The 21,120-nt window shown below is 47.1% G+C and overlaps 1 protein-coding gene across 2 annotated transcripts in view; it reads left to right on the top strand.

The window, feature by feature from the left end:
• USP43 (ubiquitin specific peptidase 43) overlaps positions 1-21,120 on the top strand; it is a 50,408-nt gene that overhangs the window by 21,965 nt on the left and 7,323 nt on the right. Inside the window, exons 4-14 of one of the 2 annotated variants that reach the window (XM_041772776.1) lie at positions 705-797; positions 2,442-2,577; positions 5,032-5,167; positions 6,435-6,570; positions 8,799-8,910; positions 11,838-11,941; positions 14,827-14,904; positions 15,928-16,054; positions 16,149-16,497; positions 18,163-18,321; positions 19,782-19,946. In XM_041772776.1, the coding sequence (XP_041628710.1) occupies positions 705-797; positions 2,442-2,577; positions 5,032-5,167; positions 6,435-6,570; positions 8,799-8,910; positions 11,838-11,941; positions 14,827-14,904; positions 15,928-16,054; positions 16,149-16,497; positions 18,163-18,321; positions 19,782-19,946 (1,595 nt within the window). The remainder of the gene's footprint in view (positions 1-704; positions 798-2,441; positions 2,578-5,031; positions 5,168-6,434; positions 6,571-8,798; positions 8,911-11,837; positions 11,942-14,826; positions 14,905-15,927; positions 16,055-16,148; positions 16,498-18,162; positions 18,322-19,781; positions 19,947-21,120) is intronic. The other variant, XM_041772777.1, reaches the window with a different exon arrangement.

Here is a 21,120-nt window from a genome sequence, read left to right on the forward strand (position 1 = left end):
TCTCCTTCTCTCTCCTTCTCTCTTTCTTTTTCAAATAAATAAAATCTTTGTTTAAAAAAATTGAGGTAAAAAAAAAATTGAGGTAGAAGTCACATAACGTAAAACTAACCATTTTAAAGTGTACAGTTTGGCGGCAGGTACATGACCATGTTGGGCAGCCACCGCCTCTGTCTAGTTCCTATTTCAACACCCAAAGGAGAACCTGAGACCCTCCCCTGCACCTGGCACCCCCAATCTGCTTTCCATGTCTGTGGCTCTATGTATTCTGGATTTAACTATCTATCCACTGATGAATGCTTGGGTTGTGCCCGCCCTTGGTCTTGGGAAAAGTACTGCTATGAACATCAGTGTACACGTACTTGTGTCATCATCTCCTTTTGGGTATGTGTCTGGGAGGGGAATTGCTGGATCCCATGGCAATTCTTTTTTTTCTTTTTTTAAGATTTTATTTATTTATTCATGAGAGACACAGAGAGAGAGAGAGGCAGAGACACAGGTAGAGGGAGAAGCAGGCTCCTCGCGGGGAGCCTGATGCAGGCCTCAATCCCAGGACCCCAGGATCACGACCTGAGCCTAAGGCAGGCACTCAACCGCTGAGCCCCCCGAGCGTCCCTCACATGGCAATTCTATGTTTAGCTTTTTGAGGATCTGCCTAACTGTTTGAGTGCAATTCAGCTTGAAATTCTTTTCTTTTGTCCTCGCAGATCTTCCTTGACCTGTCCCCACTGCCTGAAGCAGAGCAACACCTTTGACCCCTTCCTCTGTGTGTCCTTACCAATCCCCTTGCGCCAGACGAGGTACGTGAATGTCCTGCGTGGTGAAGTTGACACCTGCCCATTAGTCCTTCCTGGGGTCCCTCTGGCCTCGCACCTGCAGTGCTGTCAGTTGTGGGTCTCGGCCAGCATTTCTGTACAAACAAGCCTGGAAAGCTGGCGATGTCTGCCGATTGAATGTGACAAAGTGAAAGGTCACCGCTTCCCTTCTTTAGCTGAGGAAGGAAGTATCCACGGTGCCTCTGTCAGCATAATCTCCGGGCTTACGTCTCTGGCCGACTCAGAAGCTAGCACCGGCTTCTCGGCTTCTCGGCACCTCTCAGCAGACTAGGGGCCAATCTGAAAAAAATCTGTCACCACCTGCTTTTCCCCTGCTTTGTTTCCAGATCCTTTTGGCTCTCTCTGAAGCAGCAGGGAAACCGTTTCTTTAAGGACCAAGGGAAAAAGGGGAGGGGGTGTCAAAGGAGAAGAGGAAAGCAGGATAGAGCAGGGTAGGGTCGAGGTAAGAGGTGTGGTGGGCTCAGCTTTATGCCCCCCCCTTTTTTTTTTTAAGATGTCATTTATTTATTCATGAGAGACACAGAGAGAGAGGCAGAGACACAGGCAGAGGGAGAAGCACGCTCCATGCAGGGAGCTCGATGTGGGACTCGATCCCAGGATCCTGGGATCATGCCCTGAGCTGAAGGCAGCTGCTCAACCACTGAGCCACCCAGGAGTCCCATTGGCTTTATGGCCCTTAAGGCACCTGGCCAATGTCCATGTCACTGAAGTCTGGGGGGTCCTTTGCTGGTGCTGAGACTGTGGCATTTCTTCCTCCACCTCTGAAAATACCATCTCTCTTGCCCTCCACCCGTTGACAGTGCCCTGTCCTTAGGATGCACCTGTGGAGATAAAGCTTCCCAAAGTCATTCCCAGCAACTGAATCCTCATTTCTGCTCTGGCTTCCTGAGCTGCTCATCCTCTGTTTGGCACGGGCTGCACATGGGCTGGTCCTTCCTTCAGCGACATGACCAGGGGATGCCTCCTGACGGACGCAGCATAGCACAGTGTTTGGGATCGCTGACTTTAGGGCTAGTCTGCTGTGGAGTTCAAGTCCCAGCTCTGCCAGCAGGCTTTGAGAATCCGACAGTTGTTGCAGGAAGGAGCCGGAGGAGTGGGCCCCAGTGTGTGTGTGGGCACAATAGGCAGTACGACTAGAGATTCCAGAGAGTGTCGAAGGGAAAAGTGTCTGGCGGGTGGCAGGAGGGGCAGGGAGGAGGGGAGTGCTGTGCAGAAGGGCAAGTATCCTATTACCAAGGGGAATTTCATTAAGGGGTGGGGGCATCAGTAGTGTCAAACTGTAGTGGAAGAGGCTTGACTGTTTTACATCTCAAATTGCAGTTTGTTTTTGCCTAATGTGACCTATTTAACAAACAGAAGCTTGAGATTGCAGGTCTGTACTGTGATTTTTAATCAAGTACCTTTTGTTTTTAACTAGCTAGAAAGTTATAGGGAGCAGAGACTCTGGGAGAGTTGGCTCTCCATTTCCACCTGGTGACAGTGTACCTAAAGTCAGTGACCCTACCAGAAAGCAGAGAACCTGCCTAAGTGTTGGACGTGACCCAATGGTAATGGGGTTGGCAGTTCATGTCCGCCCTTTAAGTATATGGACACCTTCCTGTTTTCCAGATTCTTGAGCGTCACCTTGGTCTTCCCCTCCAAGAGCCAGCGGTTCCTGCGGGTTGGCCTGGCCGTGCCAATCCTCAGCACAGTGGCAGCCCTGAGGAAGATGGTTTCAGAGGAAGGCGACGTCCCTGCAGATGAGGTGTGATGCAATCGCACGGGGGCCAGGCTAGCAGTCTGGGGCCATTTAGACTAATTTCTGGTTCCCTGAGGTGACTCCCTGGGACTCATGAGTTTCCATTCAATCGGCCGCCCCTGGTGCCTTGATGACTGAGCCTTGAGCTCTCCCTGCATTTGCACAGAGTTACCAGAAAAGGGCAAAGACAGTGCTGATGATCACGATCTTAGTAATTCCAATGACAGCAATGCCCAGTAGTGCTTCTCAAGTGCTGGGCGCTTTGTATTGCGACCCTTGTATTCACAGCCAATGCAGCCCTGGTGACCACCTTGTGGAGTTGGTACGGTTATCCTTGTTTGGTCCATGAGCAAAGAGGAGGCACGAAGGGGTTAAGTGACCCAGGGCCACACAGCTAGGCAGCGCTGACACAGGGTTTGATGCAGATGGTTTGATTCCAAAGCCTGGACCGCTGCTGTATAGTTTCACTCCTGAGATTATAAACCAGGATGCTGAAGGGGCCGTAAATAAAACATGAGGAGCTACTGAGGATGCGTAACACCTCAGTGCCAGAGTCTTGGTAAAGAGGCTGGATCTGCAATGACTTTGGAGGCAGAACTCGTAACGGGGGACCCCGTGCACAGGCAGTGTGGGGGTGATGGTGGTTGACAGCCAGGTGGTGTCATGGGAGGGGTTTAGAATAGGGCTTTTCTATTTTGTGACCTTGGGCAAAGTAAGCAATTGGTCCCCTGTGTCTTTAACTAGGAAATGCAAATTTTACACCTCCCCAATGACCTCATGTCATATTTTTTTTCAAATTAAAAAAATTTTTTTGTAGCCTTTCTGTTAAGGAAAGACATGCACCCAGTAAGAGGTACACACCTTGAGGTTATAGTTTGTTGAATTTTTACACATGCATCCATCCAGGTAACTGCCATGGTCACTCACTCTGTGGGCTCCTTCCTGCCCCTCCCCCCCCCATCAGTGCCTCTGATTTTATCCCCAAATTTAGGAGGATCTCAAGTCAGGGGGAAAAAGTGTATATCTTACTCAGTGAACTCAAAGTGTTCTTTGGGAGTATATTGAGAGAGAGAAAGAGAGAGAGAGAGAATGGGACAGTGGGTGAGTCTTGGGAAAAGAATTAGCAGTAAAAAAAAACAAACAAAAAACCAAAAAAACCCCAAAAGGCAGATGTGACATAGAGTTTGAATAATTATGAGTAAAGGAATTGTCAGGAATTTAAGAAGTGTGATGTGTTTGTTTGTTCAGGGAGGTAGGAGTCATTTGGCCTTTGGGTTGGAGTTTAAAAATCTGTTTTGATATTTTAACTGGCAGGGTTATTCCACTTACATTACCTACACTCATGAATATATTTGGATTTATTTATATCCTCTTATTTTATACTTTCTGTTTGCCCTCCTTTTTCTTTGTTTCCTTTTCCTCTCCTTTGCTGCTGCTTTTCTGTCGAGCAATTTTTGTTCCATCTCTTCAGGCTTGGGACGTATATATATTCTATTTCTATGCTTATTTGGTGGTTATCCTTAAAATGCCAACATGTAGAATTAGCAAGGTCGTGTGTTAATTTTCCCAAACAATGCAAGGATCGTGGTGTGTTTTAATCTCCCTCCAACCTTTTTGGTTATTGCTGTGGATGGATATGATTGTCCAGTGTTTTAATCCCGCCTCCCTGGTTGTAGTACTTATACTAGTTGTTATTATTATGGATTTATAGAGTCCGTGCATTATTTACATTTACCAATGTTTACCATTTTCTTCGACTTGTCATTTCATCTTACAACTCTAGGTTTTTTGTTTTTTGTTTTTGTTTTTGTTTTTGTTTTTGTTTTTGTTTTTTATTCAGTTTGTTCGTTTTAACCCTGGAATTTATGTCTTACCAGAGTATTTCCCAGCCAGTGTGCCTTGAATGGCTTAGGTTTGTTGACATGTTGGTTTGCTCAGCCCTTGAGGTGACAGGACCCTCAAGGCGGTCACCCCTCTGCTCTGTTATGTGAGCAATCGCTGCTGCTTGGCTGAGTGTGTTCCATAAATATATGTTCCCTGGATGCCATGATGTAAGAAAAGTTGGCAAAGGCTATTTAGTTCTTTCAGTAGCGATCCGTTAATGGTCAACAGTTTTAATCTGAAGAGAGCTTTATTTTATTCCTAGGAATCACATGATAGTTTAGCTGGGCATAAACTTGAGGTCCCCCCCCCCCCCCAATTGTCTTCCCCCATCCCTTCTCTTTAGCAGTTTGAGATCCTATTGTTTCCATTGAGATGTCTGTGGTCAATGTAATTGTTATACTTCCTCTGTTTTATCATGAATAATAAGCAGCATTTCTCACTTTTATCATGAATGATAAACAGCATTTCTTACTTAGAAGGGAGGAAAAGGATAAAAGAGACCATCAGTCACTTTTAGATTTCTTGCTTAAGTCCCCTTGGAGAAATCCAGAGGGAAAATGATCCTCCTCATTCCAGGTGATCTTGGTTGAACTGTGTCCCAATGGATTCCAGCGGTCGTTCTTTGATGAAGAGGACCTGAATACCATCTCAGAGGGAGATAATGTGTATGCCTTCCATGCTCCTCCACCCCCTGGTCAGGAGACACTCTCAGGTACAGTAGTGCGTTGCATAATTTTATGGATATTATGAGTCACACGTTTGAGCGGGTACTCCTTGCATGCTAAGGCATAAGATGTATTTAATTTTAGTACTTGGACCTGTCAGGCTATTTTTCTCTGATGTTTACTGTATAGATGGTTGATCATTAAAAATTAGTCAGGGGTTCTCAAAACCATGGTGAATATCAGACTCATGTGGAAAGCTTGTTAAGGCTAAGTTCTGGGTCCTCCACACTGAGTTTCTGGTTCAGTTTCTGGTCTGGGGTGGGACCCGAGAATTACCATGTCTAACAAGTTCTCAGGCGATGCTGCTGCTGCTCTTGAGACCACAGTTGAGAATGAGAATCATGATTCAGAATAGGTCCTGGGGTGATCTTTGTCTTTAGGACTCTTGTAGTTCAAAGTCTGTGCTTGAAATCAAATGTTTACAGATTGAAGCAGTAGATGGCCAAAGAGGTTATTAAATGACTGTTGTTAACCGTCCCACTCCCTGAACTTTGGACTGACCAAGAAGTCAGCATCTGATGGTCTTTGATTGCAGTTCAGTATATATTCTGGCCCAATCAGCTGGTCAAGAAGGCTGGTATTTGGAGGATTGGTCTGCCAGTGTTGCCATAGAGCTCAGGTGAATCCTGTGCCCTGGCCCCTATCCTCAGCCAACCTCAGTGGCAGGTGGTGGGAACCAGGGATCTGTGGTTGCTCTGAGTCAACAAGGAACCCCTGGGCAGGGCATTGACTGGCCCTGATTATTTAATTCAATGAAAAGACCCTCATTTCAGGTTCAATCAAAGGAGACACACCTGTGCTTCAGAAGTCTGATTTTTCAGGATGATCAGAAATTGAGGATAGTTTAATTCTTCCTCTTCCTCAAGGGTAGAGGTTCTTACCTTCCCTCTGTGTTTCTTTTGTTGGCGGAGGAAACCGGAGCCAACTCTTGGCTCTCTGATTCAGGCATAAAAGCAACCAAAATCATTTTGGTGTATTTTTCAGATTGACTTTGGGAAGTGTTAATTAAAATCCCTGCCTACGTTTTAACATTACTGGCTGAACACAATGGCAAATTCGCTACCACATATGTGATCTTCCTTTACCACATACCCGATGGCACAAGTGCCACGGATCTTGGTATCTCTTTCCTTAGAGTGCTTTAGTGTCTCCCAATGGTGGTTAATAGATGCTCAAGGAGAAGAGGGGCTAGAGAGACCAGGCTGTGCCCCCAGCAAATTCTTTAAGAGTATGAACATAATTCTCTCTCTTTAGCTCATCCATGTGGTTTGTCGGTGTCCCCACGCTTGGCAGCCCGTGAAGGGCAGCGAGTACCCCTGTCTGTCCCCAGCAAGAATAAGGTGCTAATCCTCATCTGTAACTTGGTGGGGTCAGGGCAACAGGCCAGCAGGTATGTATAACTTCATCTTCCTTTTACATGATGTGTGGACATGTGTAGACTCAGGCTTGGAGTTCTATCTAGAATAATTCTAATTTGATAAAAGCAAGCATGCATTCTCAAGGTTAATCAACTAGGATTTAGGGTACTTTCTGACCAAAAGGTTCATCAATAACTGCCTTAAACAGATGGCAAATGTCGCCCCTTAGCAATTAAACCTCAGAGACTTTCCTGTTGATTTCAGGAACAATTATTACGACTTTCACCACTGTCGTTTTATATTGTGCTGTAAGGCCTGGTCAGGGGAGGAAGACAAGGGAAAAAACTGGCCATAAGAAAAGAAGAGATAAAATGACCACTGTCTGCAGATTATATCATGGCCTGTCCAGGGGGCCAAGAACTGGGAAGTGATCAGAAGTTGTGGAAGGGTCTGGGTGTGGTTACATAACGAATAGACAAAACCAGATCATTTTTGTAACCAGTTCAAATTAAACGCTTGAAAGCTATAACTCCAACCAAAAGTGTCTATACTGATTGATAAAATGTTTGTAAAATTCATCTGGAATAATAAACTCGTAAGGATAGAAAATATTGGGGAAAGGAGAAAGGAGGAAGGAAGAGGGGTTGCTTTATTAAACTAGAATAAAGTCTCAATTATTAAAAATTATGATATAGGTTATATAAATAGCAATAGTTTTTGAAGCCAAAAAAATTGTAATATCTGTGGAAAAATTTTTTTTTCCCATTTGAATCAGTGTAACAGGATAGGCTGAAGTATATTTGAGTGTTATATGATAAAAATGGTACATTTCATATTATTAAAGAGTGAATAAATTATTTAGTATATAAGGGTAGGGCAAATTGATTTCTTTCTTTTTATTTTTTATGATCAATTTTTTACTTCTGACGTAGATTCACGTTTAAATTCTAGACTGATTAAAAGGAAACCATAAGATAACTTGAAGATAATGTAGGGAGATATTTATGTTTTTGGGCAGGAGGAGTCTTTTAATGCCTAAGGTACAGGAGGTTATAAAGGAAAAGACTGATGTTTTAGATGCATTTAAAATTTTAAGCACAAATGAGAAAAAAATATTCACATCACATGACAAATGAGAAAAAATACATCACGTGACAGGTGAAGGGTGCATAAGCCATGGTATAAAACTCAGCTTGGAAATTAGTGAGAGAGATAACTCTTGTTAAAATGAGGGAGATTTTAGGGAGATTTACCTTAATTCACAAAAGAAATACAAGCATCAGTTAAAATACTCAGCTTTGTTAGTCATGATTCTAATTGTAACAGCAAGAGGCTCTTCCGCTTTCAGATCAGTAAAAGACTTTTACAACTTGATAATACTCACTCTGGGCAGGTGTCAAGGGAATGGGGCACACCTGCCACTGTACACTGGCGTGGCTTCTCGGGAGGGCAGCTGGCTTACACATCACTTTGGTCTCGTGCATTTCCGCTTCTGGAAATTTATTCCACAGAAATAATCGGTCATGCGCACACGGAGTTGTGTGTGTAAGCACATATATGTAGCTCCCACCATAAGCAGGCACCATAAGTTAAAATTTAAAAGATTGGAAGCAATCTGAATGCCAGACAGAGAAAAATGTGAATAAGCTGACTGTGGGCAGCACAGTGCCTTTGCCCTTCCAGATGCACTAGCTCAGGTTTGAGCTGAGTTTCTGCAGAGTTTGTTCGACAGTGTCACATTCTTATCCCTTCGGGTCTTCCTACAGCCTTGCGTGGGTGGTGGTGATTTGTCCGGTGGTACCCACGGCTGAGCCGGAACTGTGGCCAGAGCCACCTCTGGCTCACCATGGTGCGTTCATAGCTTGGAACATGGGAAACACTCTCCCAAGAATGCTCTTGATGAACAAAAGCATCAGTGCATCAGCTGGATTGGCTTCCCTCTGGGTTCATCCCTGCCTCCATTTCCTCTAGCTGCCGTGTTCTCTTCCTCTGTTGTGGGGAAGAATCTCCCAGCTGGCTGAGCTTTGCAGCCATCTGTTTGCACCACCATGTCTCTCTTTGGCTTTGCATTTCTGGGCCTCTGTTTATACCACCGCGTGTCCATTTGCAACGAGGTGCTTCGAGGAGTGGTTTGGTGCCGTGCTTGGCGCTTAGCTCTTACTCAATGGAGAGGTGCTCCTGAGCACAGTCAATGCTCGTGGCTGTTGAGTAGCGTTGGTTGTTCCGCTGCTGACATAACCAGAAGCCTTGAATGTTTCAGGTTCGGGCCGCCTTTCCTGCTCAGGGAAGACAGAGCCATCACCTGGGTCCAGCTCCAGCAGCGCATTCTCAGTAATGTCCGCTGTGTCATGAAGAGTGAGGTCCCCATCCAGGTCAGAGCGTGTGTGTGTGTATGTGTGTGTATGTGTGTGTGTGTGTGTGTGTGTGTGTGTGTGTGTGGCGGGGGATGGAGATGAGGGTAGGGATCTAGGAGGAGCTCAAGATAGACCAGCATTTGCTGTTAATGAGAGCCACCCAAGTGCCCCAAATATATAAAACCTTTAAAACAAAAAACAAAACCCAGCTTTGATCATATGTGAGGAAGTAACCATTCTGTGGCCTCTGCTGTTTTATTCTTTGCACCATTACAAAATACCTTTCACGGACAGAGTCTTTTTCTTGTTAAATCTCTAAAAACACCACTGGAATAGGATTTATGCTGTTCTTTTCTGTTTTGTATATTTACTTAGGGTTTTTCCTGGAGAGCAGGGGTCTCATAAATTGTAACTTACATGTTTGGATTCAGAATTTCAGGGGGCTTGAGGTATAACTCATGTGGAAAATATACTCGAGGTATGATTTTCTGTGGCAAATGTAAATGGAGGTTTATGTCCAAATGTGAAAATCTAGGTATTACAATAATTTTATCTGGTTTTTTAAAAACTGAGATTGGGGCACCTGGGTGGCTCAGTGGTTGAGTGTCTGCCTTCAGCTCAGGGTGTGACCCTGGGGTCCTGGGATCGAGTCCCACATCGGGCTCCCCATAGGGAGCCTGCTTCTCCCCCTGCCTGTGTCTCTGCCTCTCTCTGTGTGTCTCTCATGAATGAATAAATAAATAAAAAATCTTTAAAAAATTAAAAAAAAATGGTTGTGGGGTTCCTAAGGATGGCCCATCCGTGTAAACCCACAACGCTTTAGTACCATATTAAAACCCTGACTCCATATGGTCATACTTTGAATACATTCAGAATTCTCAACCTTGAGCAGAAGAGATTAAAATCAGTGCAGGTTCTAGAATGAGTTTCCCTAGCTAAGAACAGAAGATAGGAGAACATCTTCCCAAAATGGCCAATTTGCTGGGCAGAGTGAATTCATTCGAATCGTGAAAAGATAGAGATCTGTCACTGCCAAGACTTTTATATGCGATCACTTTGCAAACTTGCTCTGTGTGCAGGTGGGGTAAGCTGCCTCCACACCGGACCACTGCCTAAATCGTGTTGATTATGTTGCCATCCAAACAGCCAAGGACTATTAGGAAAAAGAACCGCAACCCCACCCTCCACTTTGCTGCCCCCAGATTTAAGAAATAGTCAACTTAGGAAGTACAACCCTCCCCTGGCCACCCCTGGATCAAAGCCTCTGGAGGCAGCTTGCTTGCCTGCGATCAATTTTGTCCTTGTTGAAACTGTAGGTGAACTAGAGTGTGGCCATGGTCCAATCGGGCAAGCTCCCTGGACTTCATGCTTAAGGCTCCCTACAGCTGGCTTCTGCTTCACCTTAGCAGCGTTCCTTTGCCCCCTGCACACATGAGCTGCTGCAGCCAGGGGAGCAGATTGCAGCTGTCTGCATGCGTGTTGGGTCATGTCCATGCACCGTTGTTCTTTCTTGGAACTGCAATGCCTGTCCCCCTTATTTCCCTGTGTCTGACCTCAACCTATAGCTCATCAGTGCTTTACAAGTAGAGATGCATCTACTTTTTGCCATCGTCAGGGTTTGGAAGGATATTTCACTGTTTTTCTTGTTAAAGCTAAAGTCACCCGTGACCACTTAAAGAATTATATTTTCAGGATGTGTGGGTGGCAGAGTGGGTGAAGCATTCAACTCTTGGTTTTGGCTCAGGTCTGTGACCTTAGGGTTGTGGGATCGAGTCCTGAGTTGGGCTCTGCACTCAATGTGGAGTCTGCTTGAGATTCTCTATCCCCCTCTCCTTCTGGCTCTCCCCACCATGCATGCTCTCTCTCTCTCAAATAAGTAAATACATCTTTAAACTGTATTTGCTTTACTTGAAGACACCACTGATTTTTTTTTTAAGATTTTATTTATTCATGAGAGACACAGAGAGAGAGGCAGAGACACAGGCAGGGGAGAAGCAGGCTCCATGTAGGGAGCCTGATGGGGGACTCGATCTCAGGTCCCCAGGGTCATGCCTTGAGCTGAAGGCAGACACTTGACCGCTGAGCCACCCGGGCATCCCGACACACCACTTTTTGACTATTGTGAATAACACTGCTTATGACAGCCTTCAACTTCAGAAATACTAGAATATGAAAATAAATAACATGCATCTTAGAATGAAAACATAGGTGGTATTTCTTTCTGTGGCTTATTTTGTAGTGTATGAATACTTCTTAAGCATTTGGTATGTAAAAAAAAGACTCTAGCTTGCTTTGATTGCCTCATTTTGGCAACTTGGTGATGATGATAGTCATCTTGAGGTAAGGTATTAAATGATCTATTCATCATTAATTAACATAACTGAGCGATTTTCTTCCATTGACCGAGCCAGCATCTGCTCCAATTAAATGTACACTATTTAAAAAACACTGTTCATTGTTTGGGAAAATTTAGTGTGTTAAAGAGTGCTAGATTGCTATGGTAAAAGGTACAGTGTGTGTCTTTTTTTTTTTTTTTTTTTAGAGGGAGGAGGGGAAGAGGAAGGGAGAGAGAGAATTTTAAGCAGGCTCCGAGTACAGCAATGAGCCTAATGCAGGGCTCAATCCCACGATCCTGAGATCATGACATGAGCCGAAGTCGAGAGTCGGATGCTTAACTGACTGAGCCACCACTCAGGTGCCCCTACAGTGTGCATCTTAAAAAAAAAAAAAAAAAACCAACCCAAAACCACCCACAAAACTAAATAAATAAATATTTTCATGTCTTCAGAATGAAGACATGAAATGTCTAATGCCTAATTTTTAAGGCAGTACTCAAAATAGACTATAAACATAAAGGATCATGCTCTTTGAGCAACTTATTTGTCCTCGACCCAACAGAAGTCAACGTGATGATGACCCACCAACTTTGTTTTCTGTCTCTGCAGAACCCGGGATCTCTGTTCTCCGTCCGGGTTGTGGGGCTTTCCCTGGCCTGCAGCTATTTATCCCCACACGACAGTCATCCACTCTGTCACTGGGCAGTTGACAGGTAAGGACGTTCCAGCTTTGGTAAGAGAACAAGCGCAACTGTACTTGCCTGGAGTGTCAGTGAATGGATTATAATCCTAGCTACCCCTGGTTGCTTGCCTTGTGGTGTCAGTCACCTGTGTTAGGTCCTTGGACACATTTCTGTGCTTTCAACCCTTGTGTCTAGAGAGGTGCTGTGGTGGCCACTCAGAGATGTGGGGACGCTGAGGTTCCCGGTGATGACTTGCTCATAGTTTTTAAAATTTTTTTGAAAAATTTAAAAAGATTTTATTTATTTATTTGAGAAAGAGAGAGAGAGAGCATATACAAGCAGGGGTGGGAGAGGTCAGAGGGAGAGGGAGAAGCAGACTTCCACTGAGCAGGGAGCCCGATGCGGGGCTCGATCCCAGGACCCTGGGATCAGGATCTGAGCCGACAGCAGCACACGCTTCACCCACTGAGCCCCCAGGTGCCCCTAACTTGCTCATACCCATGTAGCTAAGGGCCCAGCCCGAATCAGAACCCATTTCCGTCTGACTGAGAAACCCAAATTTGTTCAGTTAGCTCAGGCTGCTGAATTCAACCTGAATGTCCCGTCTGGGGTGGAGGAGAATTCTCCCACTGAGCCTTTGGCTCAAACTGTAGAATCCCATGTCTGTGATGGAGGGGGAACACCGGCCTGGCCACCCCTGCATCCTTCCACCTTGCACGGCCCTGCCAGGTGATGCTCGTGAGCGTCATGATACCCAAGAGGTGGTTTTTCTCTGTAACTTATCTAGGGCTCTGGGTCATTTTCTACAAGATGCAGAGTTACCAATAAACGTCTCTGGTTTTCTGGCTCAGTCCACCAAAGCTGAGTGAATCCATAACATAGGTGCGATACTCTCATTTATAATAAGAAATATATATTTGGTCTTGTGGCCGCAGAGCTCCTAAGGCCCTTGGAATGCCTTTAGTGATAAGTGATAAAGGTGTCTTATTCTTCGCAACAAGCCCTTTCAACCACACCTGAGTCTGTATTAATGAGGTTTTTTTTTTTTTAAAAAAAAAAAAGATTTTATAGATTTATTCATGAGAGACACAGAGAGAGAGGCAGAGACACAGGCAGAGGGAGAAGCAGGCCCCCTGCAGGGAGCCCGACTCAATTGTGGATCCCAGGATCATGCCATGCCCTGATGCTCAGATGCTCAACCACTGAGCCACCCAGGTGCCCCTAATGAGGTCACTTTTGGAAAGAACCTCAGGACAGGGAGGGATGAGTTGCCAGGGGAACCAACCATGTGATTAAAGGTGGGAGCTGTCCTTCCCACCCACAGACATCAAAGGAGGGAGAGGGTTGGAGATGGATTGCACTTCCAGTGGGCAATGATTAATCAAGTAGACCCCCGGAAGGGCTTGTTTTGGGAGCGTCCAGGTGGGTGAGCACATAGTGGTGCTGGGAGAGCTCTGCAAGCTCTGCCTTCTGCACCTCTTCCATCTGGCCATTCCCCAGTTGCATCCTTTTATAATAAGCTGGTGAGCAAGCAAGTGAAATGTTTCTCTGAGTTCTCTGGGCCACTCCTGCATATTAATCAAACCCAAGGAGAGGGTCCCCAGAGCTTCCAGTCTGTAGCCCAGATCACAACCTGGACCTTTGGTGTCTGAAGTGGGGAGGGGGCTTTTGTAGGGCCAAACCCTCCACCTGTGTGTGGATCTGATGCTGTCTTCAGGTAGATAACGCTGGAATGGAGGTCATTGCTCTGTGGTGTGGATAGAAAGCCCACACTGGAACTGGTGTCTGAATCCAAATGGATATCAGGATCACAGTGGGGGGGCGCCTGGGTGGCTCAGCCTCTGCCTTCAGCTCAGGGCATGATCCCGGGGTCCTGAGATCAAGTTCCACATAGGGCTCCTGGCAGGGAGCCTGCTTCTCCCTCTGCCTGTGTCTCTGCCTGTCTCTGTGTATGTCTCATGAAAAATAGATGAAATCTTGTAAAAAAAAAAAAAAAGGAAAAGAAAAAGGATCGTAGATGGGAAGGACTCGTCCCTTTGTAAAGTCCAGGAACCATCAGGAGGGGTGGAAGATCGAAGGTTTGATGTTTTCTGTGCCATCTTCACCCTCCTCGCCTGGCAGCTGCTTTACAGAGTAGAGTTAGGGAGGCTGGAGGACTGTTGGCCTGTCCTTCTTTGGTCTGATGGGACAAGTGAGCACAGGGGCTGGGGGGCCTCTGAGAGGGGCCCTCCTCGTGGCACTCTGGCTTCCAAATGAGTTCCACAGACTGTGATGCCAGCCTGTACCCTGATTGTCACCGGCCCATGACAGAATTTGAGAGGAAGCCCTTAGGTATGTCAAGGCAATAGGACAGAGCAATTGAAATAGGATGAATGCATAATAATTTTGCATAATTTTTTTTAAAAAATTGAACTATTTTGTCCTTCCATTACGTTTATATTGTATTTCACAAAAGGATCTATCTGTAATGGTTTATTTATTCTTTGAAAGATTTTGTGTATTTGTCCATGAGAGACACAAAGAGAGGAAGAGACACAGGCAGAGGGAGAAGCAGGCTCCCCACAGGGAGCCCAATGGGGGACTCTATCCCAGGACCCCGGGATCATGCCCTGAGCCGAAGGCAGATGCTCAACCACTCACTGAGCCACCTGGGGGCCCGTAATGGTTTAGAAACATCAACAAAATGGTCTTTGACCATAAGTAGTTTGAGAAGCCTTGAAAAAAGAGTCTGGTTGCACGCTAAAGGAAGCCCTCTCTGAGGCCATGACCCTTCTGGTCACATTTCTATCTCCCTGGCCTCAGTTTACACTCAGGTCTTTGGGCAGTTCTGTTTGGGACATCAGTCCTGGGGTGGGAGGCAGGGAGGAAGGGGAAGGAGGCCTCAAACTTTCTTATGGGCTGTGTTCTTTCCCCAGGGCCATGCACCTCAGGAGGCCAGGAGGCCCCCCACACATCAAGCTGGCTGTGGAGTGGGAGAGCTGTGCCAAGGAGCGGTGAGTACAACAGCACTGGGCTCCAGGGGAGGAGAGGCAGAGCCTGCCTGTTCAAATAAATCCTCCCATGCCGTTTCCCCCGATACACCGGAAGGCAGGAGGCCGTGTGGTCCATGCCTCTGGGAGACCCTGGTGACAGGTGTCTGCATGTAAACAACAGTAATGACAGTGATGACAGTCATGCTGGGTGGTGTGAGGAGCAGTGGCAGTAATAGTAGTAATAGTAGAAATAGTAATAGATAATATTAAAAATAGTAGTAAATAGGGACACCTGTGGGGCTCAGAGGTTGAGCGTCTGCCTTCAGCTCAGGGCGTGATCCCGGGGTCCTGGGATCGAGTCCCACATCAGGCTCCCCACAGGGAGCCTGCTTATCCCTCTGCCTGTGTCTGCCTCTCTCTCTCTGTGTCTGCCTCTCTCTCTGTGTCTCTCATGAAAATAAATAAAATCTTAAAAAAATAGTAGTAATAGATGCTTACCCACTCAGCCCATGCTGGTCACTGCCCTGAGCAAGCGCTTCACCTAGATGCACTTTATCTCCCCTTCACCACGCCCTGTGAGGTCAGTACTACCACAATCCACAGTTTTTAGACGTTTTCAGGTGCACAGGGAGGTTGAGCAGTTGCTCGGTGTCCTGCAGCACATGCATGGCCGAGCCAGGACTTAAACCCAGGCTGTCCTGATCACTCAGCTTGGCTGTTCCTATAACTGAGTATATACTTTGGGAAAGGACACTGTTCATTCCAGCAAGTGTTTATTAATCTTCTGCAAGATACTGGGCCCTGTGCTAGCTGAGGAAGCCTAGACGAATCGGCTGAGCACCGGCCCCCACCCCCCTACCCCCCAGGAGCTGGCAGGCGAGAGCAGGCATCCTGGTCAAAGTGAGCAGGGCTCAGCGTGTGTGCGAGGTGCTGGCGGGGCCGCTTCACCTCCCCTGGTGGCTGCCTGCATGCTGCACATCGAGACAGGTGAGAGTGCCCTTGGCCGTAGGAGGCCCTGATGCCCTGAATGTCTGCACCCTGCAGGCTGTTTGGGAACCTCCAGGAGGAGCGGGTCCAGGATGCGGACAGTGTGTGGCGGCAGCAGCAGGCACACCAACAACACAGCTGTACCTTGGATGAGTGCTTTCAGTTCTACACCAAGGAGGAGCAGGTGTTGCCCGAGGGTCTGGGCTGGGGATGGGGGGGGGGGGCTGGCCACGTGGCATGGGAGGCGGGGGCCTCAGAGTCACTGGCTTCCTCTCCAGCTGGCGCAGGACGATGCATGGAAGTGCCCGCACTGCGAGGCCCTCCAGCGGGGCATGGTGAAGCTGAGCTTGTGGACGCTGCCCGACATCCTCATCATCCACCTCAAGAGGTTCTGTCAAGTGGGTGAGAAGAGGAACAAACTGTCCACACTGGTGAGGTTCCCGCTCTCTGGCCTCGACATGGCTCCGCACGTGGCCCAGAGAGGCGCTGGCTCCCCGGCTGCCACGGGCCCCTGGCCGTCCTGGAAGCAGCCGGCCTGCCTGCCCGCTGGCTACCCGCTGGACACCCTGTACGACCTGTATGCCGTCTGCAACCACCACGGCAGTCTGCAAGGTGGGCATTACACAGGTGAGCCTCGCCTTGTGGCTCGTGCTGCTGTGGTCATGGGTCGGGACCGTGGCCTGAGCTTTGGGACGCTCCCCCCCCTCCCCCCCCCGCCGCCCAGGAGAAGGTGCTCCCGGAAGGCCGGGCTCTCCCACCACCAGGACACTGGGCATGCTGGGCGGCCTGTGCCCCTCCTGTGCCAGACCCTGTGTTGGGTCCTGGAGCTCCTGGGAGGAGCAAGACACATATGAGTCCTGCCCTCGTGGCGCTTCAGTCTGATTTCAGACACAGAGGTGCTTGTTGCTTCAGCTCTTTCACTGCCTGGCATCATGAAGGGTATACGATTGATGGTATCTGTGATAGGAATAAGGCCTCTCTGAGGGTGGCGCCCATATGCCAGAACCAAAGGAAACTAGCTATGTGAATAATGGGAGGAAGACCATTATGGGAAGAGCTACTAGTATGTGCAAAGGCCCTGGGACAGGGTTTGATGTGTTTAAGAAATGATGAAAGCCTGTCACGGCTGAAGTATAGCAACCCGGGGTAAATAACACAGATGAGGCTGGAGAAGTGGGCACTATGTGTAGGCCATGGACGAGAGTTTGCGGGTTTTTTTTCCATAGGGTAATGGGAAGCCGTTAAAAGACTTTAGGGTTAAGGACATAATCTAGTCTACAAATGTAGCTCTCCTCTGTGGAAAAGAGGCAGAGAAGGGAGCCAGCGTGGAAGTTGGAATTCCAGTTAGGAGGCATTTCTGGGGCTCAAATAAATGAGGGATGGTGTTGGCTGGGACTCAGGAGGTGACAGTTGGGGTGTTCCAGATGCGTTTTGGAAGTAGAATCAGTAAGACTGGCCTTTGGACTGGTTATGGGGGTGGAAGTTTGCGCTCAGCGAACTGTGGCCCTCGGGCCAAATTCAGTCCAGCGCTGGTTTTTTTATACAGCTCAAGAGTTAAAACATGGTTTTCACATTTTAAAAGATGAAAACGAAGAAGAAAAGGAATATATGGCAGAGACCATCTGTGGCTGAATGGGACCTGTAAACCCTAAGATATTTGCTATGTGACTCATTACAGAAAAATGGGCTGACTCCGGATTAGTGGGTTCTGGATGGCACCATGGGCCGAGATGTGGAGGGGAAGGAGAGTGTTTTGTCGTATTATTTGGAAGGTGGCAAGAATCTTATTTATGGACCTTTGCTAAATGTTTTCCTTCAGTTCTGAGGCAGGAAAGACACATACCATAATCTCAAATACATAGTTGTTTTTTAATTTCATAATCTCAAATATGTTGTTGTTGTTGTTGTTTTTTAATTGCATACTGAATCAGAGATGCGCATTTCGAACTTTCTCAAGGAACCATGTGAACCTTGACATTACTGTCTGGCTAAATAATTCAGGGCTTCCCCGTTACTGGCGATTTTGCCAGAACCCCAGGTTAAAACCTAAGGATTCCGGCTTGAAGTCACAGCACACTGCATCTGGGAGGGTAACTGATTGATCTGATTCCCACAAAATTCATTTCTGCTCAGACATGGACCGATTTTTCTCATTCTGTTAACAAACAACGTCCATTTTTTTTTTTTCAGCTCTGCTCGTGCGAAATGCCTTTCTGGGTTTATTTCTTGGAGGGGGGTGGTGGTGGCAGGGAGGGCTCCAGTAATTGGCACTTCGGATTTGGACCTTTGCAGCCTACTGCCGGAACTCTCTGGATGGCCAGTGGTACAGTTACGACGACAGCACGGTTGAACCGCTCCCAGAGGACGAGGTCAACACCCGAGGCGCTTACATCCTATTTTATCAGAAACGGAACAGCATCCCTATCTGGTCAGCCAGCAGCTCCGTAAGAGGTATGTGCTGTCGCTCAGGAAGGAGTGGGGAGCTGGGAAGGTGTTCAGTTGAATGAACGACAAGGACCAGGGGAGGTAGGTACAGATCCAGAAGTGGGGGGACTCTGACTGCAGCATTTGTAGGGATGCACAATGGACCCAGGGGAAAGGAATAAGGAATAATGTTTTGTAGCCGATGACCCAGCTGCTTTTGTAGCTGTTTCAGGATTTCAGGTTTCCAGTCTCACTCCTATCCAGCCAGACTGTAATTTATTTTTTTTTAAGATTTTAAATCTTTTTTTTTTTTTATTTTTTATTTATTTATGATAGTCACACAGAGAGAGAGAGAGGCAGAGACACAGGCAGAGGGAGAAGCAGGCTCCATGCACCGGAAGCCCGACGTGGGATTCGATCCCCGGTCTCTAGGATCGCGCCCTGGGCCAAAGGCAGGCGCTAAACCGCTGTGCCACCCAGGAATCCCTTTTTTAAGAAAAAGAGAGCACAAAACGGAAGGGCAGAGGGAGAGAGAATCTCAAGCAGACCCCCTTGCTGAGATTGAGCCCCATGTTGGGGCTCTGAGCCTGATGGGGCTCGATCTCATGACCCTGAGATCAGAACCTAAGCCAAAACCAAGAGTTAGTCGGACACTTAACCAACTGAGCTCCCCAGGTGCCCCTCATGTCAAACTTTAATTAGCTTTGCACATACACCTGCTTTCATCCTATTAGAAAGGCTTGGGGGGACGCCTGGGTTGCTCACTGGTTGAGTGTCTGCCTTTGGCTCAGGTCATGACGTTGGGGTCCTGGGATTGAGTCCCGCATCGGGCTCTCCACAAGGAGCCTGCTTATCCCTCTGCCTGTGTCTCTGCCTCTTTCATGAATAAATCAATAAAATCTTTAATTAAAAAATAAAAATAAAAAGACAGGGCGAGGTGGTTGTTAGGGACACTGGGCCTCAGTAGGAAAGATAGCTATTAAACCATACCCAGTAACATGTTCATTAAGCAGCCTCAAACTTGGAAGTCTGGAGGTCAACTTTGACCTCCCTATGTGATTTATTGCGCTCTGCAATCCTATCCTATAATTGTTGGGAGGTGGCCAAATTAAACCACAACGCCCCAAGGGGTCTGAATCAATCCCAATGGGAAATCTGCCTTCCTTTTATAGAACACAGAACGAATGGAAAACCTGGCCTATTAGAAAACTGGAGTTGGTGGCAAGTGATGTCAGGGGAAGCCCTTCCATGCCCGTCACCACGCTGACCTTTCTGGGCCCGAATGCCTTTCCCTAGATTGTCAGCATGGTCACGTGGTCAAGCAGTTTGCGGGGTCCTCCTCTGGTCATCACTTCTGTTGTGTAATTCTGCTCTGGTTCTGCAGCCCCGGGACTCGGGGGTGGGGGTCTGGCTGCGGAGAGGCTCCTCGGAGGACCCCGAGCCACCTGGTGGGGGTGGGTCCAGCCTTCCCTGTGGCTTCTCCGCAGGCTCCACGAGCTCCTCCTTCTCCGATCACTGGCTCCTTCGGCTGGAGAGCAGTCACGGCAGCACCAGGGGCAGCCTGTTGTCCTGGAGCTCCAGCCCCGGCCCCTCACGGCCCCGGGAGCCTGACCCTCCCGTCTTCACCAGCAGCCTCTCCGATCAGGAAAAGGGTATGTCCCACTGCGACTTCCGTAACTGGGGAGGAGTGTACGGAGAAGCCCTTCAAGAAGGAAGTTGTAAAAACTAACCTGGCTTTTGCAACATTTAGAAAAACAAAACAAAACAAAAATCAAGACCGTATTAAAAAAAAAAAAATGTCCAGCGCCCTTTGCAGAAGCCCCCTGATTAGTAAAAGGGCCCTGAGACTTCATATTTTTGGTGGACGTGCCTCTGGTGGTAAATTTTCTCAGTGGCTTTTATTGGGCCTTCGAGGCTTCGTTTCTCTCATCATCGGTACTTTCCAGTTCCAGATACTGTGTTATTTCTGTTTTCAATTCCATTTTGAAGGTTATCTGGGAGTTTCAGGCATTCGTGATTGGGGGTGGGGGGGGCAGCTCACCCTTTAATTCTTTCTCATTTTGTGGATTGTGATCCAAGAATGTGGCTTTCAAAAAGCATCCCCTTCTCGCGATCAAGTAAGTGCACGATTATTATTTCGTCAGTGTTCTGTGCACACATGAAATAATGCCTGTTGTGTCAAGTCAGGGGACATAAGCTCTGTGTCGAAACTATTCAATTAGGTGAGTTGGTTTTTGGATTTAGTTCACTTTGTCTTCACATTGACTTTATCAAGGGCTGCCTGGCTAGGAAGGGGGTCTAGTCCAACCTTCTGGCATGGCTGTATTTTTAATCAAGTATGCCACGGACTTTAATAATTTCTGCTTTATATTATTTCGTTGCTGCTTTAATACGTGTCAGTATCCTTTATAAATCGTCTGTTCTTGTTGTAACGTGGCACTTTATCCTGCTTCACGCTTTTCATCTTAAATTCTACTTTGTTAAGGGGCACCTGGGTGGCTCAGTCTGTTAAGTGTCCACCTCTTGATTTCAGCTCAGGTCATAATCCTCAGCGTCAGGAGATCAAGCCCCATGTCTGGCTCCATGCTCAGTGGAAAGTCTGCTCGAGATTCTCTCTCTCCCCCTCTTATCTTCCCTCCACTCTCATGGACACACTCTAAAATAATCAATAAATTCTAAAAAATAAAATTCTGTCTTTTTCAAGATTAATCATTCCACCCCTTCCTCCTTTTTTGTTTGCATTTTCCTGGTATCACTTTGCCATTCCCTTTTGCTTTATGAGTTTTTCTTTTAGAGTTGGTTAGTTTTAAGTGGTTTCTAGTAAAC

The sequence above is a fragment of the Vulpes lagopus genome, chromosome 10, assembly GCF_018345385.1.
Source record: "Vulpes lagopus strain Blue_001 chromosome 10, ASM1834538v1, whole genome shotgun sequence".
In the NCBI taxonomy this organism is placed as follows: Eukaryota; Metazoa; Chordata; class Mammalia; order Carnivora; family Canidae; genus Vulpes; species Vulpes lagopus.